The 27,779-nt window shown below is 51.7% G+C and overlaps 1 protein-coding gene across 1 annotated transcript; it reads left to right on the plus strand.

The window, feature by feature from the left end:
- The first annotated feature begins 3,419 nt into the window (after nt 1-3,419).
- Nucleotides 3,420-26,258, plus strand: LOC135873053 (carboxypeptidase A1-like). Its single transcript, XM_065397528.1, has 11 exons — nt 3,420-3,523; nt 12,928-13,009; nt 15,142-15,276; nt 15,919-16,017; nt 17,954-18,055; nt 19,382-19,483; nt 19,932-20,042; nt 20,975-21,065; nt 23,215-23,414; nt 24,484-24,568; nt 26,071-26,258. Exons 1-11 carry the CDS (start codon nt 3,420-3,422, stop codon nt 26,256-26,258), a joined length of 1,299 nt encoding a protein of 432 aa, XP_065253600.1.
- Nucleotides 26,259-27,779: the final 1,521 nt, after the last annotated feature.

Below are 27,779 nucleotides of genomic sequence, written 5' to 3' on the forward strand. Positions count from 1 at the left end.
CAATACACCACACCTGCAGTCAGAGGGCCTAATTTCAGTAGAGACTGGTTTAAGCCCAGAAACACGAGGTTTTATATCCCTCCATAAACTCTTCATTTTAGTATGAACTATTCTAACTGAATATTCATAGACGGCGTGTGACTGCTGCATTTGGGGAGGCCTGCTCCCGCTCAACCTCCTCCTCTGAGGCCCCGCCCCAGCTCCACCTCCATCCTGCCCCCTCCCCTGAGGCCCCCCCCGCCTACTGCTTGCACCTCTTTGTCCCCTCCCCTGAGGGCCTCCTCCACCTGCCCGCTGTGGGCGGAGAGGCGTGGGCAGTGGGGGCCTCGATGGAAGGGGCGGAGCGGGGACAGCAAGAGACAGAGTGAGGGCGGAGTCTCAGGGGAAAGAGGCGGAGCGGGGGTGGGAAGAGGAGCAGCAGGGGCGGGGCCATGGGAGAAGAGGACAAGCGGGAGTGGGGCCTCGGGGCAGAGTGCAGCCAGGGCCACGGCCCGGGCACCCTTTTAGTGGCATCACTCCAAAGGTGGCAGGCCAACACGCCTCCAAAGGGTGGTGCACCACATCCTGGTTGGGGAGGCTTAGCTTCCTCTGGCCTCATATACCCGCCGCCCCTATGTGCATGTTCTTGCTAGCCGTATAAATGTCCAGTCCCTCTTTCATTCTTGCTAAGTTCTCAGTCTCAGTGACATCCTATATCACGACATCCGTTTTTCCTTCCCTACAATTAGGCTGAAATATAAGGCAGGTTTCTGCAGCCCATCCCTGCCCCTATAAAGCAGACGTCTCCAAAGCCCTCCTAACTGAAAAGCACAATGGTGCCCAAGCGTCTTGATTCTGCATATTGTTTCCCTTTCAAGAGGGGCTTAAATGAGACCCTTACGGAGCCTTTCTATTGTTTCGGGCTGCCTGCAGGCTCCAGAAGGTAACCCTGCATTGCTCACATATGGGTCATGGCAGGGAGGTTTCCTTTGCAACCAGGAGATTTTTTTTCCCCAGTGGAAGTTTGTGTTCTGGAGCGCAATTCTGTGGCAAATTGCAGAATTGCAGAATACAAGGGACCTGCACATCGGTTAGTGAATTACGGGCACCACACATCTGTCCCTGACCTTAATGCCAGGGCCCCCTGGGGGAGGGAGGCGGATGGAGCAAAAGGGACAGTTTCCCCTGGGCCCCCCCATTTCAGAGGGACTCCCCCCCCAAATGACGGAGGCGTGACCCGGCCAAATTTGAGCAAGAGTTATTGTGAGCGGGCACACGGGGTTGCAGTGCCGCTCAGGTTTGGTGCCCTCCATGGATAGTGCGAGGAGAGACTTGCCCGCCCCAGATCCCCTAGTCACTGCTGCTGGTATCATCAAACCAGGCCCAGAGCCCAGATGTTAATATGGAGATATACCTATCTCATAGAACTGGAAGGGACCCCGAAAGGTCATCGAGTCCAGCCCCCTGCCTTCACTAGCAGGACCAAGTACTGATTTTGCCCCAGATCCCTAAGTGGCCCACTCAAGGATGGCTCGGAAATACCGCTCCACCAGCAGTAGGGCTCAGGAAGAGGTGGGACCGAGAGTGCCCCCACCTTGGGCAGAGCCACCCCATCCCTGCAGGGAAGCCAGCGACCCCACAGTCTTGGGCCTTCTCTGCCCCTCCCAACCCCTCTGCTCTTCTTAAACACTTTCATCCCCATGGTCTTTTTTTTGGAAGGGGGGGGCCTCAGTTTCAGATTTTGCCCTGGCCCCCCCCAAAACCTCTGTGCAGCCTGATGAACACCCCCATTGGACTAGCACTGCCCCATTAGGGTCCCTCCGTAATGAGTAGTACCGATGATTTTTGACTCCAGCAGCACCGGCCTCCTCCACTCAGTGAGCTAAAGAAGACAGAGAATAAACTGAACCTCTGGAGAGACTGGACATGCAAATTGCAATGGTGGGTGTGTGTGTGTGTGTGTGTGTGTGTGTGTGTGTGTGTGTGTGTGTGTGTGTGTGTGTGTGTGTGTGTGTGTGTGTGTGTGGACATGCAAATTGCAATGGACTGTGTGTGTGTGTACACATGCAAGTTGCAATGGGCTGGGTGTGTACTGGGTGTGTGTATGTGTGTGTCAGTGAGCTGCTGCCCTCTACTGGGAGAAACACAATATCAGAGCTGACCAAGGCTTTTCAACGAGCTGGCCGGGCTACTACAGGGTTTGAAGCGGAAGGTGGTGATTTCTGGTGCTGAACGCCATGCCCAGGCAATTAGCTGCTGCCCATAGGCCCTGTCTGTACATGGCCAGGGATTGATACAGTCAGGGCCGGCCTCAGGGGAGGGCAATCAGGGCAGTTGCAGGGTCAATTTCTGGGCGTGCCAAATCACTTTCCGGTGGTGTGGGGGTGAGTTGGGATTTTAGGGTTAGGGTGGGGGGGGATGGGGAGCACCAAATTGGGGTGGGGGGGTTTCCTCAGCTGTTCGGGCGATGCCAAAAATGTTTTCCGCATTGGGGGACAAAACACCGGGGGTGACCGTGGCTGGATCCCATATGAAGCTGCGCTTGCATGATCACGGCACATGCCGCAAATAAAATGCAGCTTCAGCACCCTAGATCCAAGCTAAGCAGGGCCAGGCCTGGCCCCTACGTGTGCGACAGATCTCTGGCCACCCAGGACTTCACACTCATCACTGTACAGCGAAGAGCGAAAAGCGGATCTCGTAGAACCCTAACAGTATGGGGCCCGCGACACACAGCTGGGCTTTGTTGAGTCCCTAGTAAGGCAGCTACTGGAACTAACGGAGCGCTCCTTTAGCTGGTAGCAGTAGTAAGTCTCTGAGCCGCTCTGTGAAGCCAGCAAATAGAGAGTAAAACAACACGAGATACACAAAGCCAGAACATTACATGGTAAGGCCACCTCTTCCCCAGGGGGATCGTGTTGACTCTCCCTTTACCCCTTCATGGTCGGGGCAGATCACAGGTTCTTCCCCTCCTCCAGTTTAACAGGGAACCTCCACCCGCTACTCCGACTAACCCCTTCCACACACGGCCCCCTCCGCCCACCCAACTATCTGAACGCCCTGTGCCTCCAAGCTGGCATGGTGCAGGAATGGGGGGCAGCCCTGCTTGCTCCTGTCTGCATGCTGCAAGCAAGTGGTGGGATTGCAAAGCGAGGGGCACAGGGTGTGTGTGTGTGTGGGGGGAGTGGATCTGTCATTCCATCCTATCGCGCTGAGGCCCACCACAGCGATGACAAATATTGCCACTTTTCCAGGTGGCACGTTCCCTGGGCATCAATCAGGCGGGAACAGAAGGTGTCGGCGCTTTCCTGACAGGGCAGGGCGCTGAGCATGGGAAAGAGGCCGGCTGGGGAGGCCGGGCTCTGTTGACACATCCTGAGAGCCGAGCTGCGGCACAAGGTTACAGCTGGAGCCAGCCCGGGGCAGGAGCAGTATTTAAAATGCCTCCATCTCCCAGTGCGCATCCTGCTCAGCTGAAAATGAAGGGGCTGTTGGTGTTTGCTGCTCTCCTGGCTGCGGCCTTCAGCAGGGAGACCTTTGTCGGGTAGGTAGATGGAAGTTTAACCTGCAGGGATCTTCCTCCTTGGCTGGGTTTGACGTTAACGGGTGGCCTTGCAAGTTGATGTGACAGGGAAGTTAGTTAAAGGGGTAGTGTCAGGTCTTGGGGGTTTCAAACCCCACCCCAGCCGCAGGGGGAGCCGCAGCTGGAAGGAGACTTGCTTCGTTTAGCAGAGAATGTGCTGCTTGTAATCCAAGCTGCGGAAAGGGAAAGATGGATCAGATGCTAATGGAACAGAGCAGGGGTGAGTATCTGCAATGTGCATGTGAGCTCCCTAGAGGGCGCTCAGGAGGCAGCTGGACAAGAAGGGATGGTAGGTGAGGAGAAAAGTCACGTTTTTGCTTGAAGAGGGAATCCAGTTTAACCTTGTCAGTAGCTGTTATGAAGAAGCAACCCACAGCGCTCCAGCCACTGCAGGATGGTCTAGGGGCATCGGGTCCTGCCTCAGCGCAGGGGGCTGGACTAGATGTCTTCATGAGGGCCCTTCCTGCCCCACTTCGCTGTAATTCTATGAACTGCAGCTGTACTGAAAAGTGCTACGGGGGTGGGGGGGGGGTGGGGGGGATATTGCAGGAGGGTGTCTGCTAGCTTCAGTCCAAGCACCACTGTGTGCCCAGATATTGGGGTGACGGGTGTCTGGGACAGACCCTTTAATATAGACACTAATGAATGAGCTAGATTATACCGAGAGCAACTAGAACTTTCAGTAGATCCTCATCTCAGGGAATGGCTGGCGACATAAGAATGAAAGGAGACGAGCATTCTGTCCCAGGAAACGTTTTGAATGGAAGACGTTACAAGTATAGAAACATAAAATGATAGCCACACCGAGCTCTTACGCAGCACCTTTCATCAGCAAAGGGCTTTGCAAAGGAAGTCAGCAGCATTATCCCCATGTTACTAATTGGGCAAGTGAAGGAGTTGCCCCAGGTTAAACAGCAGCCCAGAGCCAGGACTAGAATACAAGTCTCCTGAGTCTCAGTTCACCACTTTATCCACTAGGCTACGTGTCCCTGTGATAAGGGCCCATAGACACCGACTCAGTGTCTATAGACATAGACACGGGCTCGTTTAGTCTGCAAAAGAGAAGAGTGAGGGGGGATTTGATAGCAGCCTTCAACTACCTGAAGGGGGTTCCAAAGAGGATGGATCTAGACTGTTCTCAGTGGTGGCAGATGACAGAACAAGGAGCAATGGTCTCAAGCTGCAGTGGGGGAGGTTTAAGTTGGATATTAGGAAACCCTATTTCACTAGGAGGGTGGTGAAGCACTGGAATGGGTTCCCTAGGGAAGTGGTGGAATCTCCATCCTTAGAGGTTTTTTAAGGCCCAGCTTGACAAAGCCCTGGCTGGGATGATTTAGTTGGGGTTGGTCCTGCTTTGAGCAGGGGGTTGGACTAGATGACCTCCTGAGGTCCCTTCCAACCCTAATCTTCTATGACTCTGTGGATGCTCCGGGACTGGAGCACCCACGGAAAAAAATAGTGGGTGCTCAGCACCCACCAGCCACAGCTGTTTAGTGGCACCCCTGATCAGCTAATCGGGGGTGTCTAGGGGAAAGGGGCAGAGCAGGGGTGGGCAGACGGGGAGTGAAGGCGGAGCCTTGGGGGAAGGGGTGAAGTGGGGGTGGGACCTCGGGGAGGAGCAGATAGCTAGATAGCTAGATAGGCCCCACATTGCAACTCACTAGACTCTGTCAGGTTCCCCTTGTGGGGTCCCTCAAACGGAATCAGAGAATCATAAAAGATCAGGGTTGGAAGAGACCTCAGGAGGTTATCTAGTCCAACCCCCTGCTCAAAGCAGGACCAACCCCAATTAATCTCCTCCTCCTCCCTGGCAACGGGAATCCAGTGAGAACCAGGCTGGCATTGGCTGGGCCTACTCCTGGGGGAATTCTGCGCCACTGCACGCACACAGAATTCATGTCCCCTGCAGATTTCTTTGCTTCCCTGCAGAGGAAAGTTACCCTACTGGCGCTGGGGCTAACTCTCTTTCAAGCAGCACTAACTCCTGCTGGCTAAGGAGGGCCCGGTGCCGTAGAGCATGGTGTGTCACCTGCCCTTCCCTCAACCCCCGATGGAAACCCCCTCCCATGGAGCCCCAGAGGAGGGAGGCCAACAGGGATGAGGGAGCTGGGGTTGGTGCCGTAGGTCAAAGTCTCCACCCCCTTCATCCCAGGCAGGGGGGGTCTGCAGGGAATAGGAGCTGTGGATTCTCAGCTCCTCCAGGAGCTGGCCTGATGATGCCGTATAGACGAAAGCACAGGAGAGAGGGAGCCTGTCTGAAGGCCAGAGGCACCATTTCAGTAGAGGAGGGCAATTTCAACCGTGATTCCAGGGGCTACGGGCACCTGAAAACTCTAGTTTTTTTGCAGCTAATAACGTAGAAATTAGCTGACTGGAACATTGTATCTAATTCCTATATAAAGAAAGAAAATTAAATAAATATTAGACCTCCTCAGCTCTAATACTAACATGTTCTGACATCTTGTGTCAAGTCACTTAAGGCAGTGTTTTTCAATCCGTGGGTCGCGACCCAGTACTGGGTCGCGGCATGTAAGGCACTGGGTCGCCTTGCTCTGGTCAGCACCGCCGACCGGGCTGTTAATAGTCCCGTCGATGGTGCGGCCCGGCTAAGGCAAGCTAGTGCCTAACTTTTCCATACTGTGCTGCGCCTCGGAAGCGGCCAGCAGTGGGTCTGGTTTCTAGGCAGGGGGGCCACAGGGCTCCGAGCGCTGCCCCCTCCCCGAGCTCCGGCTCCGCACTCCCGGCCAATGGGAACTGGGGGGTGGGGGTGGTTCCTGCGGGTGAGAGTCGCATGGAGCCATTTGCGCGCCTCCACCTAGGAGCCAGACCTGCTGCTGGCCTCTTCCAGGGCGCAGCACGGTCCGTGGTGCACCCCGGCTGTGCCGCTGACCGGGAGCCCCTGGAGGTAAGTCCATGACCATGCCCCAATCCCCTGCCCCAGTCCTGAGCCCCCCCAAACCTGGAGTCCCTCCTGCACCCCCTCCTGCACCCCAAGCCCCTGCCTAGAGCCCTGACCCCCTCCTGCACCCCAAGCCCCTGCTCCAGCCCTGAGCCCCCGCTAACCCAGACCCCAAACCCCTCATCCACAGCCCCAGCCCAGAGCCCTGACCCCCTCCCACACCCCAACCCCCTGCCCCAGCCCCGAGCTCCCCCAAACCTGGAACCCCTTCCTGCACCCCAAATGCCTCATCCCTGGCCCCACCCCAGAGCCTGCACCCCCAACCCAGAGCCCTGACCCCCTCCCACACCCCAACCCCCTGCCCTAGCCCAGAACCCCCACACACACCCTGAACCCCTCATTCCCGGCCCCACCCAGTAGCCCTCACCCCCACACACCAACCCTCTGCCCCAGACTAGACTAGAAACTGACTTTAATCAGGAGTGAAACTGACATTTTCAAGTCACTTTCACAGTATTGCCATCCCCAAATGTTCAAAAATCATGAATCGGGCTCACCAAAAATCATGAGATTGGCTTTAAAAATCATGAGATTTTGTAAAAATAATAGATTTTTATTTGACTTCTGCTTTTTGAACTTGTAGGGGCACTGGGGGTCACATTTGGGAATGCTTTCTCCACAGCCACAAGGGATAGAAACTTCATTTTTCTTTAAGAACGAAGGCTGAAATCAGCACATATCCACTTGACTCCAGGAGCTGGGGCTTTAAGGAAGACAATAATTATCATGAGACTCCTGACAAAATCATGAGAATTGGCAACACTGCTTTCACTTCTGCTTAAAGGCTAACTACTTTCCTGAAGAGCCTTAAACACAACACTGCAGCGATTGGGTTGCAGTTCTCACAGGAAACTATTTAAAACCAAACACCAAGAAAATTCCACATTTTAAAGTTGAGAAAAAAATTGAGACTTCTGAGGTAGATCAGGCCCACTGCAGGCAAGAAAGGAAAATAAACAAGCACAGGAGCGCTGGGCAGCTCTTCCTCTTGAAAAAAAGTTGGAGGGTCAAATCTTCTAGTCCTTAATTAAGTAAATGGCCCTCGGTGCTTCCACTCATAGACATTAACATGTTCTCAATAACTATACACGTCATACTTAGATATCTGAGCCATCTTACCCAGGGCTACACATCTTATACGCGTTGGCTCAGGGACGACGTTTTCGGGTATATGCTGACCAGTGCTGAGCACACAGTTGGTGCCCAGCGAATAATACAAATCATGACGATAATCGTCAACTTTATGGACTCTGTGGATGCAATTTCTGTTCTTTGCTCTGGAATGGGCCTGGATACAGCTGAAACCCTAAGAATTTGAGACATAAACACAGCTGATGCTCATACGACACTTTCTCGTTCCTTCCTCGGAACAAAAAAATGACAAAACACAATGGTTTTCAGTTAAAATTACAGAGCAGGCATTGCTCTACGACCCAGCCTGGGGCAAAACCTGCCACCCCTTGGGGGTTAAATGATCTCCTCTCACCTGACTCTCATTCTCACTCTTTCTTCATCCTTCCTGACCCCTGTGCTGCTTTTCATGCTCTCAACCACGACATCCTTCCCAATCGGCTAGGACTGATTGCTGGAGTCTCAGAGAACTGGCCTGCTTGGTGTTGATCCCATCTATCAGAGTCCTCTTTGTTTGCAGCACATAGCAGAGAGATAGGCTGGTCCAGTGGATAGGGAGCTAGCCCTGCTAGACATGGGTTCTATTCCCACCATGGACTTCCTGTATGACCTCAGTGTGGGCCCCTGGCCTTAGGAGTGAGCAGGCTGGGTGACTGCCCAGGGCACTGTTCTAAGGGGGTACCTCCAGACTAGGGGGTGCCCCACTGTTCCTGTCCCTGACCTGGGAGCCTGTCTGCTGATGTACATGATTGTGATCGGTAAACATAAATGCCAAAATAATTAGAAAAATAAATTCCCATTCTTAATAAAAGAGAGGGGGGAAAAACCACCTTAATCATGTATGTTAAAACTCAGTCAATACATTTTTAGTGGAGTGGAAAACAATTGACTAAAATATTGTAGCTAATGGCAGTAACACAGAGTGTGTCTGTTAGAGAAAGTAAGCAGATTTTAGGCAGATTTCATTTATTTTTATTTCTCTCGCCTAAAGAGAGTGTACGAAGGATCAAACGTGTGTCTCTGAGATCCGTGTTAAAGCTCCAGAACTGATACCTCAAGGCTTGGGATTGGGAATATCTTGCTGTATTATCTCTTGATTCTTCTAAATTTACATATACACTTAAAATATGGCTGTAATTGGTGTTTGTGTATATTTTTTCTTTCTTTATATGGGAATCAGATACTGTGCTCATGTCAGCTAATTCCTAAGTTATCTGCGAAAAAACAAACAATCCCCCCGCCCCCAACCCTTGAATTTTCAGGTGCCTAAGTAGCCCCTGGAATCACAGTTAAAGTTGCCCCACCCTCCCAAAATCTGAAACGGCGCCCCTGGTGAGCCAGGAGTGGCCAGAGGGCTGCGGGAGGGCCGTGGGCTCTGGCAAGACGCAGCCCCTGTGTGACAAGCCTGGAACCAAGTGCCGAACACCAGGCACCATGAGCCACAGCAGCAGCGCAGAAGTAAGGTTGGCAATACACCATGTTCCATTACTTCCGCGCTGCTGCTGGCGGTGGCGATGCCTTCAAAAGTGGGTGCCCGGCCAGCAGCCCCCGCTATCAGAGCACCCGGGGCTGAGCTCTGGCACCTCTTTCAATACAAATTAAGCACTGGGGGGAGACAATGGGGCCCAGAGGTGATGGGGGGTGGGGAGTCCGAGGGGGCCAGGGGTGATGGGGTGGCACCAAAATACAAGTTTGCCCAGGGTGCCATTTTTCCCTAAGGCTGGCCCTGGTCCAGTGCCTTAGGGACAGAGTTTCAGAGATTTTTAGGCACCCAAAGGTGCAGCTAGGCGGGTTTACAAAACACCTAACCTTCCAGGTACTTTTGAAAATCCCACTAGGTGTCTAAATACCTTTGAAAATCTGGCTGTTAGTCTCTCTGTGCCTCAGTGCCCCATCTGTACAATGGGGATAACAGGCCTGCTCGACTGCAGAGGGGCTGTGAGGAGAAACAGGTTAGACATTGTGAGGCACTCAAGCACTATGGTGATGGGGCCACATAAGTACCACAGGTAGAGTGGGAACGTCTCTGTACCCCTGCTCGCCCTTCCCTGGGTTTTGGCCCCCTTCTTTTCACATACACCCCTCAAAACTCCCTCTTTTCTGAATGTAAACTTGGCTCAGAGGGCTTGGCTGTATTTCTTCTGTGTCCCCATCAACACCTCCTCAGGCCCTGCAGAGGGATTCCTGTTTTACAGGCTCATCTAACAACTTCCAGATCCTTAATTTAATCACCAGCCCTTTCTTATCTTAATCACCCTGCCTCTGTTTGTAAGGAAAATCCTGCCTGCCTGCCCCACGGGCACAAACTGGGAGCCGCACCTCTCTTCTGGGAACTCACACTCCACAGTCACTCTGTGCTGTAGTTAAGAGCGCTGCCTGGGAGCACACTGCCTGTATGAAACTTGGGGGTGCGAGCCCCCCTTGACCCTCCAAATGGTGCCCCTGCTGAAGGGACCATCTGCAGCAGAGGCAACATGCTCTGCACTAGGACATCAGTGGGCTACCTCCTGCCGCCCTTACTCACGCTAACATCCACATTATTAGTCACCAGCCCACTCCTGCGCCCCTTACTCAGGCAAAGCTCCCATCAGGGGATAAGCGTGTTAGTCTGTGTCCACAAAAGCAACGAGGAGTCCAGTGGCACCTTAAAGACTAACAGATTTATTTGGGCATAAGCTTTTGTGGGTAAAAAACCCACTTCTTCAGATGCATGGAGTGAAAATTACAGATACAGGCATAAATATATACTGGCACATGAAGAGAAGGGAGTTACCTCACAAGTGGAGAACCAATGTTGAAGGCCAATTTAGTCAGGGTGGCTGTGGTCCACTCCCAATAATTGATGAGGAGGTGTCCACATCCACCCTGACTAAACTGGCCTTCAACATGTAAGGTAACTCCCTTCTCTTCATGTGCCAATATATCAGGGGTTCTCAGACTGGGGGTTGGGAGCCCTCAGGGAGTTGCGAAGTTATTACATGGCGGGGGTCGCGAGCTGTCAGCCTCCACCCCAAACCCCGGTTTGCCTCCAGCATTTAGAATGGTGTTAAATATATTGAAAAGTGTTTTTCATTTATAAGGGGGCGGGGGGTCGCACTCAGAATCTTGCTGTGTGAAAGGGGTCACCAGTACAAAAGTTTGAGAACCACGGCAATATATATTTATTCCTGTATCTGTAATTTTCACTCCTTGCTTCTGAAGAAGTGGGGTTTATTTACCCACGAAAGCTTATGCCCAAATAAATCTGTTAGTCTTTAAGGTGCCACCAGACGCCTCGTTGTTTTCATAAGGGCTGTGTAAACACTGCATCTGGCACTCAGGGTTTGGCCCAACTGCTGGGCTGAATTCCCTCTAAGCTGTGTGGCCCTGCAGCAGCCTATTATGCACTTCGCAGGCACTCAGGCACTCAGGAGATGCCCCTCCCCGCTGTCCCCAGCCCAGCCCCGGAGCTGCTGCAGCCAGGGGAGAGGTGCCTCTCCCCCACAGCCCAGGTGCTGCTGCAGGGAGAGGGATCTGGGGGGAGTCCTCTCTCCCCACCATAGCCCCGGAACACCCTCCTGCACCCCAAACCCCCCATCCCCAGCCCCACCCCAGAGCCTGCACCCCCAGCCAGAGCCCTCACCCCCCCCAACCCTCTGCCCCAGCCCTGAGCTCCTCATCCCCGGCCCCACCCCAGAGCCCACACCCCCAGCATGAGCTCTCAGCCCCCCGCAAGCCAACCCTCTGTCTCAGTCCTGAGCCCCCACCCATATTCCGAACCCCTCGCCCCACCCCCGCCACATGAATTTTGTTATGTGCACCAATATGGAGGTGATGGTTCACACATTTGTGTGATGTGTCACATAAAAATCATTCCGCACACGTGTGGGGAAAAATTAGAGGGCACACTGCTGCTGGGTCAGGCCCCTAGAACGTTCAGAAGGGGTCTCTGGAGTCCCCACGGGGACGTGGTCCCCGTTCACTGGGTTTCACACGGCTGGCTGACTGTCCTGTTGTCGTGTGTGCGTTCTAATCCTGGGATGTGAGCGAGAGCGACAGGAACAGAGGAAGGACCAGTCTTGATCTGACCCAAGGCCCATCCAATCCAGAATCCCATCCCTGACAGTGGCAGATGCCTCAGAGGAAAGTGTAGTTACCCCACAGTCGCAGACATGGGGTAATCTGCCCCTTGCACCCCAGGTTTCATCCTGGTCTCTAAAGCTGGTCTACACAGCCCGTGGCAGCTGAGGTGACAGACTTGTGGGGCTCGCACTTCTGCTCTACAAATAGCTGTGGAGATGTGCAGCTTGGGCCGGAGCCTGGGCTCTGAGGCCTAGGAAGCAGGCGGGCTTCCGAGCCTGAGCTCCAACCAGAGTCGTAACTAAAAAGCGTTGTTCGCACGGCTGTTTTTAGAGTGATCGTGCGAGCCCTAGTTTGGTGACCCAGGCCGGGAAGCTTGCTACTGAGGGCTGTGTAGACATACCTTAATAATTAAGGGTTGGCTTAAGCCATGAAGCTTGAGGTGTCCCAACCTTTCGTAACTTGTGTTGTCATTAATTATAACTCTGGGTGTTCTTGGTATCCGTAGGAATGTGGGTTTGTTACGTGAGTGTGTAACTCTCGCTGGTGTGGTCAAGGGGAGACTATCCCTTTGCAGCGCAACCAGACATCAGTGGGTTTGCCTGTGAGACTACTCCCGTGTGAAGTCCCAGTGTAGTTTAGTTTGCTGGTGCTGAGTGGTGGGGGTGTATTAAGAGCCCAAACTAGATGATCTGGTCCCACCTCGCCTTTAACTATATGACTCTATTGTCTGTGGAGTTACCGACAGTAGGGTCTTACTGCTAGAACTTGTTCCTGCTCGGGGCACGACTCTATTTCCTTCTATAGCTTGGCCAATACCAAGCACACCCATGGCACTCGTTGAATGACTAATGCTACTGCATGGTCCATATGATAAGGCATAGGGCTGAGAATCAAGATACCTGGGTGCTAGTCCTGGCTTGGCCACTGAATTCCTGTCGGACCCTGGGCAAGTCCTCTCCTGTCCAGCGTCCCCATCTGTAAAATGGGCGTAATGGCACTTACCTGCCTTTGTAAAGTGCTTTGTGATCTGAGGATGGGAAGCCACACACGAGAGCGGAATAGTACGATGCCTAATGATGTCCATCACATAGACCACATTCTAACATCCCAACGGAAGGGTGTGTGAACCCCTCAGCATTCCATTGCTTGCGCCAGTCTCACTTCCTTCAAACTCTCCTCCACGATCCCCCGTAACTCCTCTCCGTCTGCACAGGAACCAGGTGCTCCGTATCTTCGTTGCCGATGAAGCCAGTGTGGAGAAGGTGAAGGAGCTGGAGGAGCTGCAGGAGCTACAGGTAATGGGAAGGTGCAGATCAGCCATGTCTGAGGCCTCTGTTAATAAGGCCACCAGATTAATAGCCCTGGGGCCAGGAGGCTGCTAATGATCCCTAGAACTGGTACCACATGGGCCCGTAGCAATATGGCTCAACCCTGGCTGGGAGGGACCATCTCTAGAGGAGTTCAGTCTCCAGGGCCATCCAGCCCTTGGCCTCTGCTGAAACTGCCAGGAAAGGGGAACAATTAGTGCCTGTTGTGATGGTGAACCTCAGGGTGTGCAACCCCCACATGGCTTTAATCTAGAGATGGGATCAGATCCAGAAAAATGTCTCATGTGCACCCCCGGGGGGAGGTTTTTGGAGCCGGGGCTCAGGTGTGGCCCATTATAAAGGGAGGGGCATGTTAGAATTGGAATCCATCACTAGGTTCAGACTTCAAACACGCCCCCCAAAAGGGTTTGGGATCTGTGACGGGACCCCCGGGGTGCAGCTTGGAACTGGGGTACTGTTCTGCCCCCTTAACTCTCCAGCCTGGGCTGTCTCTCAGGATGCTTTGCTTGTGCTAAGCAGCAAACCCCTCCAGGCGCTGTGATCGCTCAGCACAACAGCACGTGGAGTCCCACGACCAGCTAGATTGCGGGCATGCTCCCAGAGCCACTCCCGAAACTTCCCTGAGTCACAGCGATCTCCCTGGTGTCGTCTTGTGCAACTGAGTCGTAGAGTCGAGCAGGCCCCATTGTGTGGTGCTTGTGCAACAGTCATTGCATTGTAAATCCCTTGATTACAACTCCCCTGCTGATTAATGGTCACTGAACGCTCGCCTGGGAGTGGTTCACCTCCTTTGTATGTCACTAGCCAACTGACAATGTATTTCAGTAGCAACCATACAGCAAAATCTCATAACTTGATACACACTAATGCTAGACATATACAGAACAGTGGGTTTCAGCAGATCATGAGCTTTCATACGATATCTTCCATGACATGCTTTGTATAAAATATGTCACAATTATATGGCAGGGCTGGAGATTGGGGTTGCAGGGTGCTGCTTTGAGGTACAGAGTGCCACAAGATCCCGACCCAAATCAAAACGGAGACAAAAATTTGCAACTGAAATGGCTGAATTTTACTAATGCACATGTCCCTCACTTAGGAATTATATTTGCCATTCACCTCTTAATACCTCTCTTCATCTCTGGAGGCACCTATTAAGCTTGCTCAGCCCTTATGATAGCTCCATCTCACCTCAAGAGTGAACCAATTCCTTCCCCTGCCTTTCTAGAGCTAAAACCCTTACACAACCATTAGGTCCTTCATTATGTAGGGACTTCAGGAATTGCCCCTCATTACATTGGGGAAACATCTCCTGATTTCATGCAACGAAATACCCCTGCAGTGCACTGAAAAGCACCCCTGGCTGGCTGACAGGTCCAAATATTTCTAAGACTGCTGATGGTTATTTGTTCAAAAAAGAACTAGATAAGTTCATGGAGGATAGGTCCATCAATGGCTATTAGTCAGGATGGGCATCCCTAGCCTCTGTTTGCCAGAAGCTGGGAATGAGCGACAGGGGATGGATCACTTGATGGTTACCTAGAATACCAGGGTTGGAAGGGACCTCAGGAGGTCATCTAGTCCAATCCCCTGCTCAAAGCAGGACCAATCCCCAGACAGATTTTTGTCCCAGATCCCTAAATGGCCCCCTCAATGATTGAACTCACAACCCTGGGTTTAGCAGGCCAATGCTCAAACCACTGAGCTATCCCTGCCCCCAACCTGTTCTCTTCATTCCCTCTGGGGCACCTGGCATTGGCCACTGTCAGAAGACAGGGTCCTGGGCTAGATGGCCCTTTGGTCTGATCCAGTATGGCCGTTCTTATGTTCTTAAAAACAACAAGGAGTCCAGTGGCACCTTAAAGACTAACAGATTTATTTGGGCACAAGCTTTCATGGGTAAAAAACCTCACTTCTTCAGATGCAAGAAGAAGTGAAGTGAAGTGCATCTGAAGAAGTGGGTTTTTTACCCACGAAAGCTTATGCCCAAATAAATCTGTTAGTCTTTAAGGTGCCACTGGACTCCTTGTTGTTTTTGTGGATACAGACTAACACGGCTACCCCCCTGATACTTATGTTCTTATGCTCTTTGCCAGCTGGATTTCTGGCGGGGACCTGGAGGCCCAGACGTTCCTATAGATGTACGCATTCCCTTCACCAGCCTTCAAGCCGTCAAAATCTTCCTAGAGTCCAACGGCATTCGCTATTCCATCCTGATAGATGACCTACAGGTGAGTGCTGGATGTGCAGAGGACTAGATGCCCTGCAGAGAGGGGTGGGTCAGGAAACCAGAGATATTGCATTAAACTCACTGTGACCCTGTGAGTTATCTCCAGGGCCAAAGTCTCCTCCTAAGTTACATCAGCTCGACTCCTTTGTGTTTGAGGATACAAAGCCAAGTTCTGCCGTCTGTTGGATCCATGCTTTCAATTCCACAGAAGGCAATAGCGTTGCACAGGTGTGTAACTGAGAGAAAGTTTTGGCCCATCATTTTTAAGGGCCTGGTGGTGAATCAGGAAAATAACAAGTGAGTTTGGTCAAGAGCTAAATTCAACTGAGCCTAATTGAAATTCTCCAGGCAAACCTGAGAGTCATTCCGTTGAAACTCTGCTCACGGGACAAACGCTCATTGGATGATCAGATCCTGAGAGCAAAGAATCAGACTGAATAGAAACTGAGAAAGGGTTTGGCCCAATAATTGTAACTCGTTGTCAAAGCTCAGCCATTTACAGGGGGAAGCAGGTGCACAGAAATGAAAGGCACGTTCTCCTCGGTATAACCAATGCTCTTTCTTCTCCAAAGCCTGCCTGCTCTTGGTGATGCCTCTGCATGACTAGTCCTTCCTAACAGACTCTTCTCCCTGCCTCTTCTAGGCGCTGGTGGATGAGGAACAGACTCAGATGATAAGTCATCATTTCATGCCCCGGTCTGTGGAGACTTTTAACTACGCCTCTTACCACACTCTGGATGAGGTAACGGCCAGTGCTCACCCATTGACATGTGACCCACGAGGGTCTGAGAGGCGCATTTGCAGAAGGAGAATATGAGACAGGCTTTCACCATTGAATAAGCCACATGCACCCTCTCCACTTAGGGCTGCCACGCAAAGCAAAGCCCATGGGTGGGCACACACTTTGCATTGTGGGAAAGATGCATTTTGGAATTGCTCTCTCTGCCGTGTTGAGGTGCTGGGACACTTTGGAGGCTGATTTTAAAGGCTCCAAACTGGCTGTGATGGGTTCACCCCGGGGTGCCACCTGAAACTGGGGTACCACTGAGCCCCCTGACCCACCAGCCTCGGCTCTCTCTCACATGTACTGCTGTGACAAGCTGCAAAGCCCTCCAAACTTCCACTTTCACCACATTCACATGGGTAGGAACACATCCAGCTGCAGTTACATGCAGGGCTCTCTAACCACCAGCTTCCCAGCCCAGGACCCCAAAGCAGTACTGTCCTGCCCTGGTCAAAGCTGGCCAGCATATCGGTTTAACACCCAGTCCGTCTCTCCCTCAATGTGAAGAGGACTATGCACACTTGTGGTAACCAAGCAGAGATTTTCCCCAAGCACTCCAGTCAAAGCTCACTGGTTTAGATTAAAACAAAAACAAGTTTATTAACTACAAATGATAGATTTTAAGTGATTATAAGTGGTAGCAATCTGATCAAAGCAGATTACCTAGCAAATAAACAAAAAACGCAAACTAAGCTTAATATACTAGATAGACTGGATATGAATTAGTAGATTCTCACCCTAACAGATGATACAAGCAGGCTGCAGACCCTTAAGGGGCCAGCTGCGTTTGCTTTACAGCTTGGAATCCCCAGGCCTTTCATGCATAGGCTAGAAATCCCATTAGCCTGGGTCCAGCACTTTCCCCAGTTCAGTCTTTGTTCCTCAGGTGTTTCCAGGAGTCTTCTTGGGTGGGAAGTGAAGAACAACAGATGACGTCACTTCCTGCCTTATATAGCTTTTGCATATGGCGGGAACCCTTTGTTCCAAAGCTGTTTCCCAGACCAGTCTGTGGAAAAATACTGACATCCCAAGATGGAGTCTAGCATCATGTGGTCTGGTCACATGTCCCTGTAGAGTCATAGCAGCCATTACTTGCAGGCTGTCTGTAGCGTTCTCAGAAACACTCACCAGGTAGGAGATAAGCTTTTCCTAAGGCCTATTGTTTTCCCTAATAGCTCATTGCCCTGAATAGGCCCTTCCCCACCCAGCTATCTAGCCTGAAAGCATCTTATCTACTGGGCATTACCCAGGTGTAACTACATTTGAAATACAGATACATAGTCAATATTCATAACTTCAGATACAAAAATGATACATGCATACAAATAGGATAACCATAATCAGCAAATCATAACTTTTTCAATGACATCTCACATGACCCATCTTGCATAAAATGCATCATAATTATGCCATAATCATATCATAATAATATCACTATGAAGAATATGGGGTGCAGTGTCACACCGGCTTCTAATTTTTCACCCACAATTCATTGCATTTTCAATGCAAAAACAAAAAGAAAAGCTATCCACTTGCCCATATCATCGGAGACTTTCTGGCGAGTACTGCAGTCGGATACACAACAGCAGTTGGGCAACACAAGGAAGAGCGAATGAAAGTCCCCATTCAAAGATTTCAGCAAGCAGTTTAGTTAGAAAGGTCTCCTCCTGGGCAGCTATATACAAATGGCAAATGTTTGTGTTTAAAGTTTGGTAAAGGGAAGATAAGGATTTGATAGCCCCTCCCCACGCCCTACGTCATGGATCAGAAAGCACTGGAGTCAAACTAGAAAATAGTCCCAGGGGTTATCTGAAGCAAAGGGAGTGTGGGGCCAACACAGGTGTACACCAATCTGCCGTTTAGACCTAACTCCAGCGTCCTCTTTATACGCCAGATCTACGACTTCATGGACTTATTGGTCGAGGCAAATCCAAACCTGGTCAGCAAAATTCAGATTGGCAACAGTTACGAAGGCCGCCCTCTCAACGTCCTGAAGGTAAAGTCACAGGGGGTAGACACGGGGCCTGATTCGGCTCTCACACTAACTTCTTGTCGATGTACCTCCACGAACCTCAGTGGAGTAACTCCTGATGTATAGCAGGGGAGAAGAGAATCAGCCCACATACTCTGTGTAAACACACAAGCTCAACCCCTACTTTCTGTTGCACCAGTGTAAATCAGCAGTAACTTCACTGCAGTCAGTGGAGTTACCCTGGTGAAAACCTGGTGTGAGCAGTAGGATAATCTAACTTCCTTGTTAATGAAGTTCTGCCATTGCTAGTTAGCAAAGAGGCATTTACTTCCTAAATACCACCACAGAGATTCAGCAAAGCATATTTACCCCTCTCTTGCTCTGCCCCCTGCCAGCTAGTCTTTCCTGGGGAATATTTTAATTGCTTTCAACCCCCCTTTCTGAGTTCTGGTGGACAGAGTTTGCCCCATGATGGACTCTTCTATTATCTTCCATGGGACCAAGTCAAGCCTTGGCTGGTGGCCTTCCAGGAGAACCCAGGGAATGGGATTTGTGACTCATTAGGTGATTCCCTAGAGATGAGATTTTTCCTGCACAAAAATTTAGACAAAAATGACATTTTACTTTGGAAATGTTTGAGTTTTGGTCAAAACAACTAAAAATCTAGGGCAAACCTGGATGCTTTTTGTGAAAATTTCCTTTTTGTCAGAAAACCCATTTTCCGTTGAAAAACTTTTGATAGACATTTTTCTGCCAGGTGTGTGACTCAGTTCTTCCCTCTGAATCAGTGCTAAGCCAATGCCCTGGCATGACATAGAGGGCGCTTGTGCTGCTGGAGATGCCGTCTTTTGGATGAGACGTAAAGTGGTGGTCCTGACCCCGTATGGTCATTAAAGATTCCCACAACACATTTTGCAGGGGTACAGTCAGTAACCCTGGTGCTGGGGTTAAATTCCAACCTGGGTAATTAGTACATTCTGCTGACTTAAAATTCCCCCAAAATTGTTTGCCTCCTTTCATAAACTACAGTCTAGTGCTGTTGCCATGTTCCACCCCAGAAGCAGCTGCATTTCAGGGATGAGTGAAGAAATATACAATACAGTGTATCTATCAGGAGCCACGAGGTCTGGTCATTATGGACGACGGCTCCTCTGGGAATATATGAGCTCCCTGTTCCTAAGCATGATGTCATTTAAAAAGGGGGAGGGAGATCTCTGAAGCTCAGAGACATCCGGCATGGCATAGACTCCCTGAGGGGTTGCCTGAGCAGCATTCAGATCCGTGGTACTAAAGGATGGGGGAGCTGCACTGCAGAAAATCAACCCTCTACATCTTTGCTTTTCCATGCAGTTCAGCACTGGAGGAACCAAGCGCCCCGCTATTTGGATTGACACCGGCATCCACTCCCGGGAATGGATCACTCAGGCCAGCGGAGTCTTGTTTGCAAAGAAGGTACCACCTGCGGTTTCAGCTGAGCATGGCACATTCCAGGATGAGGCGTGAAGAGAGACAGGGGACCCCACTAGCTGGGAGGGATGTGCTTGACCTAGAGGCAGCATCAAGCTCACCTGACATAGTCATGACAGCTGAGAGCTGGTGAAGTCGGTGGTGCTACTTCTGTGAGAGGGTTGGGCCCTAGCGGAGGCAGGAATTGTGCACGGCGGCCAGAAAAGGGTGGAATAAGCTCCCTGCTCCCTTGAAACTGGCCCCCAAAATGGCAGGGTTTCACGCCTTGCCACTGGCGAGGGATAATGGGCCAGGTTCTCATCTGGCGTGAAGTGACAGCTAATTGACGCGGGCTCTGGCTCTGGCCCTTCGAGTGCAATGAAGCCCAGTGCTAGAATGACTAATGTGCCTGGGCCTCAGGGCGTCTCTTCCTCACCTGTGCCTCCCTGTTCAGATTGTTGATAATTACGGCAAAGACCCTTCTCTCACCTCCATCCTGGACAACCTGGACATCTTCCTGGAAATCGTTACCAACCCCGATGGCTTTGCTTTCACCCACACCAAGGTATTTCTCCTTGGCCTCCTTAGCCGGCCTTTATAAGAGCGATCAGATCTCTGGCTCAGGACTTCCAGGCCACAAGCTCATGAGCGGAGGGGGAGGGAGGCGGGGGGCTGGATGGGGAGTGGCAAGAGGGGTCCCTGCAGCTTGGTGAGCCATGTATTGGGTCCTGATACTCTACTGCTTCAGTGCTATGTAATGGGAGCCATTTCTACCCCCTTGGCACATAGGGCAATGCCCACACAAAGGTGAAAGGCCATGGAGAATCACTGGAGGCCTCAGCGCTTGCTTCAGTCTTAACAGGGAAGAACTTGCTATGTGCGTTAAAGATTCAATTGGACCTTGCTGGGTCAGGGGAAATTGACCATGAGCCTCTGGATTTAGCTATAACAAGACAAGTACACCCAAGAGACGTTAAGGGAGACCTGATCTATCCAGATTGTAGGCACCTGAGTCTCCATAGCATTATTGTTTGATATCTGTATTACAGTAGAGACACCAACCAAGATCAGGATACCAATGTGGTAGCTGCTGTACAGACACATAGTGAGAGATGGAGCCTGCATCGAAGAGTTGGCCAAGACAGGCGAAGGGTGGGAGTGGAGAGAGAGGGAGAATTATTTGCCCATGGTGAACCAGCAAATCAATAGCAGAGCCTAGAACAGAATCCAAGATTCCTGAGTCCCTGTCTAACACCCTATCTACTGCTCTCCTCACACGTTTATATTGGTGTAACTACACTGACTTCAGAGGATTCACTCCAGTTAAGCAAGAGGAGACTCGGGCCCCTATGTGCCTAGAGAACAGACTTTCTCAACACCAGTGCGGTGTGACCCATCGGCCCTAGGAGACACGTGTCTCACTCAGCCCTGTGGAAAGGGCTGTTAGCATGCGGCCCTGGCTGGCACCCTGATAAACAATTCTCCCCTCTGTCCCAGAACCGCATGTGGCGTAAGACCAGATCCATCAGCTCTGGGTCGGCCTGCATCGGCGTGGACCCCAACAGAAACTGGGATGCGGGTTTCGGAGGTACGGTTTTCCTTTAACCTCTCCTTGGGGGGATTTACGTGGACTCCCCTGGGCCCAGGGAAGGAGTGAGCAAAGGGCCTGGCAGTGCTATCCACGACTGGTTAATGTGAAGAGCTGGGCTTAATCCTGGGCTGGCCCCTGCAGTGAAGGAGCATCTTCTTTTGCTTTGGAGTAACTTCAGCACCAGCCCACCTGCATGCTGTGGGGGAGGGATAGCTCAGTGGTTTGAGCATTGGCCTGCTAAACCCACGGTTGTGAGTTCAATTCTTGAGGGGGCAAAATCAGTACTTGGTCCTGCCAGCAGGGCCAGCTCCAGGGTTTTCGCCGCCCCAAGCAGCACAAAAAAAAAAGAAAAAAAAGCCACGATCGTGATCAGCTCTACTGCCACCGCTTCAGTCTTTGGCAGCAATTCGGCAGCTGGTCCTTCGCTCCAAAGTGAGGGACCTGCCACCCCTCTCCGTTGGCCGCCCCAAGCACCTGCTTGCTGGGCTGGTGCTGGCCCTGCCTGCTAGTGAAGGCAGGGGGCTAGACTCAATGACCTTTCAGGGTCCCTTCCAGCTCTATGAGATGGAGGGGCAGGGGGAGATTGGGTCTTAAGGGGCAAGCGCAGGGGCAGGGTGATAAACAGAAAAGTGGGGGTCGTTTGGGGCATTGCCAGAGAATTTTGTTCCCAGGGGAGAGCCTGGAAGAACCGGAAGGGAACTGAGCATGTGGCCTAATCCATGTCTCCCTCTGCCTGGGATATTCTCACCTGGAGTGCTTTAGCCTATCTCTAAGTGGGAGAGGGGAGTTCAGACTACGGTTGCCAACTTTCTAATCGCACAAAACACCCTTTCTCCGCCCCTTCCCTGAGGCCCCGCCCCTTCCCTGGCCCTTCTCCAAGGCCCCACCCCCGCTCACTCCATCCCCCCCCTCTGTCACTCACTCTCCCCCACCCTCGCTCACTTTCACCAGGCTGGGGCAGGGGGCTGGGGTGCAGGAAGGGGTAAGGGCTCCAGCTGGGGGTGTGGGCTGTGGGCTGGGGCAGGGGATGAGGGGTTCGGAGTGCAGGAGGGGGCTCAGGGATGGGGCAGGGTTTGGGGTGCAGCAGGGGGTGGGGGCTCTGGCTGGTAGTGGGGGCTATGGGGTGGGGCTGGGGATGAAGGGTTTGTGGTGCAGGAGGGGGCTCAGGGCTGGGACAGTGGGTTGGGGTGTGGGAGGGGGTGCAGAGTAAGGACTCCAGGAGAGAGTTTTGGGTGCAGGAGGGGGCTCAGGGCTGGTGTAGGGGGTTGGGGTGCAGGAGGGGGTGCAGGCTCTGGGAAGGAGTTTGGGTGCGGGAGGGGGCTCAGGGCTGGGGCACAGGGCTGGTGTGCAGGAGGGGATGCAGGGTGCGGGCTCTGGGCAGCACTTAACTCAGGCGGCTCCTGGAAGCGGCCGGCATGTCTGGCTCTGAGGTGGAGGGGCTAGGGGGCTCTGTGCGCTGCCCATGCCCACTCGGAGCCCCCGTGGCTGCCCCTGCACCTAGGAGCCAGACATGGTGGCCGCTTCCGGGAGCCGTGCAGAGCCAGGGCAGGCAGGGAACCTGCCTTAGCCCTGCTGTCCCGCCAACCAGACTTTTAGCAGCCTGGTCAGCGGTCCCTTTTCGACCAGGCAGGGCCGGCTCCAGGCACCAGCGGAGCAGGCACGTGCCCGGGGCAGCACATGCTAAGGGGCGGCATTCCGGCCATTCTTGGGGCGGCAGAGTCCGGGCGTTTTTTGGGGTTTTTTTTGCGCTTCAGCAGTTCGGGCGGCGGCAGTCTGAGCCGCTTTTTTTTTTTTTTTTGCTTGGGGCAGCAAAAATGGTAGAGCCGGCCCTGCGACCAGGCATTCCGGTCAAAAACTGGACGCCTGGCAACCCTAGTTCAGACTCCATGGCCCCTTCAGTCCCTGGTCTCTGGTTTGCCAGTGGGCGTGGGGAGGAACTAGTTACATTGGTGATGGGAAAACTTGGCTGCTAGAGACTGGAAGGAGACCCCCAAATTCATTCCACCTGGGCCACCAATCAGCCAGTAGCCGCAAAGAGCTTTTGGTTTGTGCTAACTGGAGATGGAAAATTCCCCCCCGCCCCGCCCCTTACTGACCCTTCGAGCCACTATGTTTCTGAAGCAAAGATACCCTCTTCCCTCTGCAGGGGCCGGGGCCAGCAGCAACCCCTGTTCCGAGACTTACCGTGGCCCCTACGCCAACTCGGAGAGTGAGGTGAAAGCCATCGTGGACTTTGTGAAGAGCCATGGGAACATCAAAGCCTTCATCTCTATCCATAGCTACACCCAGCTCCTCTTGTATCCCTATGGCTACACCAGAACCCGGGCCGACGATTACCAGGAACTGGTAGGGTCTTCCTCACACCCTCAGGGTGAGGTGGCTGCCAGGGGGTATCATCTTTCACAGTGGGGCCAGAATGATACGAAGACTGTATGGTCACTCGACCTCAGGGCCGGCCTGAACCCCTCCACCCCAGCTGTGGATTTTCTCCCCACATGGGTTTCTCCTCCGTAATCACATCCCCTTTTCTGCTCACACACATTTTTGGTTCAAAGGCCTCTCTGCTCTCCCTCCGTGGCTGCGTTGCAACCAGAACAAACGGGGTTTGGGGGCTCAGAGGAGCCAGTTGCAAATGACTCAGCAGAATTTAGGGCACCTCGCTGGAGCCTGCAACGACCCAGCTAGGCTGGTGAGAGGGGGGCATTCAAAGGGGTGAGTTGAAGGAAGAGCCTAGGAAACGATGGAGGACGGGCAACAAATCCCATTCTACCCTAAGGCAGAAGACAGCTGTAATGCATTGGCTCAGCATGTACCATCACTAGTGCCCTCTAGTGGCTGAAGCACAGAAGGGTAAGAGTCCGGCTACTGTTGCAAGCAAACCGAGATCCTCCTTTAGCTCAAGTAGCAGGTGCCTCTGTTCTGCTTTGGGCCCCCCTGAAGTTGCGCACGTATGGTTTAGTTGACCTGTGTCTCTCAGGTGGGGCACTAGGTGACATTGTCTGTCTGGTATAAGCACTGAAATGTCAGTCAAACCTGAACTCAGTGTTCAAACGGTGCCATAATCTGCCTTCTCTATTGGGCAGGAGGAGTGCCCAGTACCCACAGGAGGGAGGGAAACATAGGGAGAGTCCTTGGAGGAAAGAAGGGGAGCTCCTGCAATGCCAGAATACCAGGGTGATGGGCAAGCAGGAGCGACTTCTGCAGGACAGACCCACTCAGCCCTGGTCAGTTATATATTCCCAACACGGCTCTGCTTTATGTTTCCAGCCTTTGCATCTCTTCCCCCTGGAAAGATGCAACAAGCTGCCAACCACCCCTGCCCCAGTCTGGCATCCTGCCCCCGCCCCCTCTGAGCACAGACACCACTCACATCCATCGTGTAACTCATTTTTCTCCCCTTTGCATTTTTCTCCAGGATAATATTGCTAAAGCTGCAGTCGCTGCCCTGTCTTCCCTCTATGGCACTCAGTACAGATACGGCAGCATCATCACAACCATCTGTAAGTTGCTGGGGATGACCTGGTCCCTTTAGCCATGGCAGGTGGGGGAGGAACCAGACAGCTTAGTCACTCTACAGGAAAATACAACCACTGTAAGAGCCTTTTCCTAGGCCAGACATGCCAGAAAGCCAGTCCCCACTGTCCAGCTGCTAGGAACGTTGTCACTCACATATCAGACCGTTGGTTCCTCAAGCCCCTGTAAAGTCCAAGGACATCCCCATCAGATACCTGACCAGGACGTCAGAACAACTTAAAAAAATGCCGCCCTAGTCCATCCTAGTTTTCACACTGAGCCCAGTGCATGCTGGGTTAGGATTTTGGGGGTACAATCAGTGCTGTGTGAACACGCTAATGCAATGGCAGTATGATGGGTGTCATGACCCAGGCAGTCTCCGTACGTTGGTACAGCCACCCCACAGACGCAGCATCTTGCCTTCAACGGAGGGCAATAAGTCGTACTTCAAAGTTAGGCAACCTGATCTTCATAAGGCGTCTGGCCAATGGTGCAGCATGTGTGAGAGCGCCTCTGTTTGACCACTCCAGTAAGAGTCTAAAAAAAGCTTTGAAGGTTTCATAGATGAAGGCCAGAAGGGACCATCCATTGTAGTCATCTAGTCTGACCTCCTGCATAAACAGGCCACTGCTAGAATTTCACGTAGGGCTTGTCTTTACTACCGCGCTACATCGGCGATGCAGCTGTGCCGATGTAGCACGTGTGGTGAAGACACACCATGTCGATGGGAGAGCGCACTCCTGTTGGCGTAATTACTCCACCTCAATGAGAGGCGGAAGCTATATCGGCAGGAGACGCTCTCCCACCAACATTGTGTGATGTAGCTTTAAGTCGGTGTAACTTGCGTTGCTCAGGGGGGTAAGCAGTAGTGTCGATAAGCCCTGAGTGATTTCTGCATCCAGCCCATATCTTTTGGTTGAGCTAGAACACATCTTTGAAAAAAGGACACATCCAATCTCTCCGTTGCTAAATCAAATCTACCACATCCCTAGGTAAGCTTGAAGTCTGATTTCTCCACTGTAAATGCCACGTTCTAGCCAGGGATGCAGGCTGGAGAAACCCACGTGCTTTGTCAGTGAGGCGAGTGGAACTTGGGCTTTCCCCACTCTTTGTAGCCTCTGTGATTTATTCTTTGAGCGATATGCCTGTGCCACAAGGCTCAGATCGAAACCATCCTGCTGTTCACAAAACTTGCACTGTGGGTTTTTGAGATCATCTAAGGACCAGCAGCAAAGTTTAAACCTCCTTCCCCAAAGTTTGGTAGACGGAGGGTGATGTAGGCCCCTAGCTCTTGTTTTATTCATTTGGTGTAAGTAACTGAGAGCCAAACACTCTCATGGAGTGAGAGCCAAGGACCCATGCAACAATTTGCTTCTTGTATTTTTCAGCAGTGACATTTAAATGACCTTATAACTGGCCCCTTCTCTCTGCACCCATTACTAATGCTAGCCATCGTTTGTTTCCTTTTGGATGTGTTTCCTGAATCTAGATCAAGCTAGCGGTGGAACCATTGACTGGACTTATAACCAGGGCATTAAATACTCCTTCACTTTTGAACTGCGGGACACAGGGCGTTACGGGTTCTTACTGCCTGCCAACCAGATCATCCCTACTGCCGAGGAGACATGGCTGGCACTGATGACCATCATGGAGTACACACGGGACCATCCCTATTAAAACAGGACACACTGTGAGCTCAGTTTACTTCTCTGGAGGAATCCAGTGAGTGATTCAACTAGCCCAAAACAATTAAATAAAAAAATTGAATGAACAAATAGTACGTTATTTTTCCATCCTGGTTTAGATAACTTTAATGGATTCACTTCAAGTCCATCCCCAAAATCTCTCCAAAGCAAAGCAATTGCCTTGTTTTCCTTATGCGGTGGCCTGCACAAGTACAGCTCATAATGCTGACATCCCTGCCACTAGTTTTAGAACCATGGCAAGAAAGCGGGTGGCACGTTTTCCCTAAGAGCATAGGAATTGCCCTGCCGGATCTTCGGTTTCCACGGATAAGAAGGTTCTTTACTGTCCCTCTAGAACAGCCTCGCTATCGTTTCTCCCATCCTTCACCTGCACCTCCTCAGGAAATCTCCCCTCCATTTTATACCTTAGACTGAACACATCTCGATCCTGCAGAATGCTGCATCCTTAACTGCAACAGGAATGGCTTATTCTAGGAAGCCCATGGAGGGGATGTGACGGGTTGGGTCACAGAAACCCCCTTGGGACTGCCACTTGATGTGCTGAGACTACCTCGGAGCCCGTTTTCCCTGGCAGCGTGGGACTTCAGTACCCGGTCTTGTTGAGCCAGACACGCTAGCCTGCTACAAACACAGACCCAGGTCTGAACCACACCTGCAGACTTAACTGAAAACAGCTTAAAAAGTGCTCCTGTCTCTAGCACCCAGACACCCAGTCCCCAATGGGATCCAAACCCCAAATAAATCTGTTTTACTCTGTATAAAGCTTATACAGGGTAAACTCATAAATTGTTCGCCCTCTATAACACTGATAGAGAGATATGCACAGCTGTTTGCTCCCCCAGGTTATAATTAACTTGCTCTGGGTTAATTAATAAGTAAAAAGTGATTTTATTAAATATAAAAAGTAGGATTTAAGTGGTTCCAAGTAATAACAGACAGAACAAAGTAAATTACCAAGCAAAATAAAACAAAAACACGCAAGTCTAAGCCTAATACAGTAGGAAACTAAATGCAGGTAAATCTCACCCTCAGAGATGTTCCAATAAGCTTCTTTCACAGACTAGACTCCTTCCTACTCTGGGTCCAGCAATCACTCACATCGCCGCAGTTACTGTCCTTTGTTCCAGTTTCTTTCAGGCATCTCTTTGGGGTGGAAAGGCTATCTTCTGAGCCAGCTGAAGACAAAATGGAGGTGTTTCCAGGGCCTTTTATATTCTCTCTCTTGTGGGCGGAAACCCCTTTGTTCTGCTGTGCAAAATCACAGCAACAAGATGTCTGTAGCCACCTGGGCAAGTCACATGTCTATGAATGATTCAGCTTTTTGTAGGCCCACGCCATTGTTTGCATGTTAGTTTGAACGTTCCCACGAAAGCTCAGATGTGGATTGGCGTCTCCCAAAATCCATTGCTAGTTAAGTACTCCCAATTACTTGAATAACCCCTTCACACTATGTTGACCAAATCTTCCTTATGTGCTTCCTACAGCAAACACT

Source organism: Emys orbicularis, chromosome 1 (assembly GCF_028017835.1).
Source record: "Emys orbicularis isolate rEmyOrb1 chromosome 1, rEmyOrb1.hap1, whole genome shotgun sequence".
Lineage (NCBI taxonomy): Eukaryota > Metazoa > Chordata > Testudines > Emydidae > Emys > Emys orbicularis.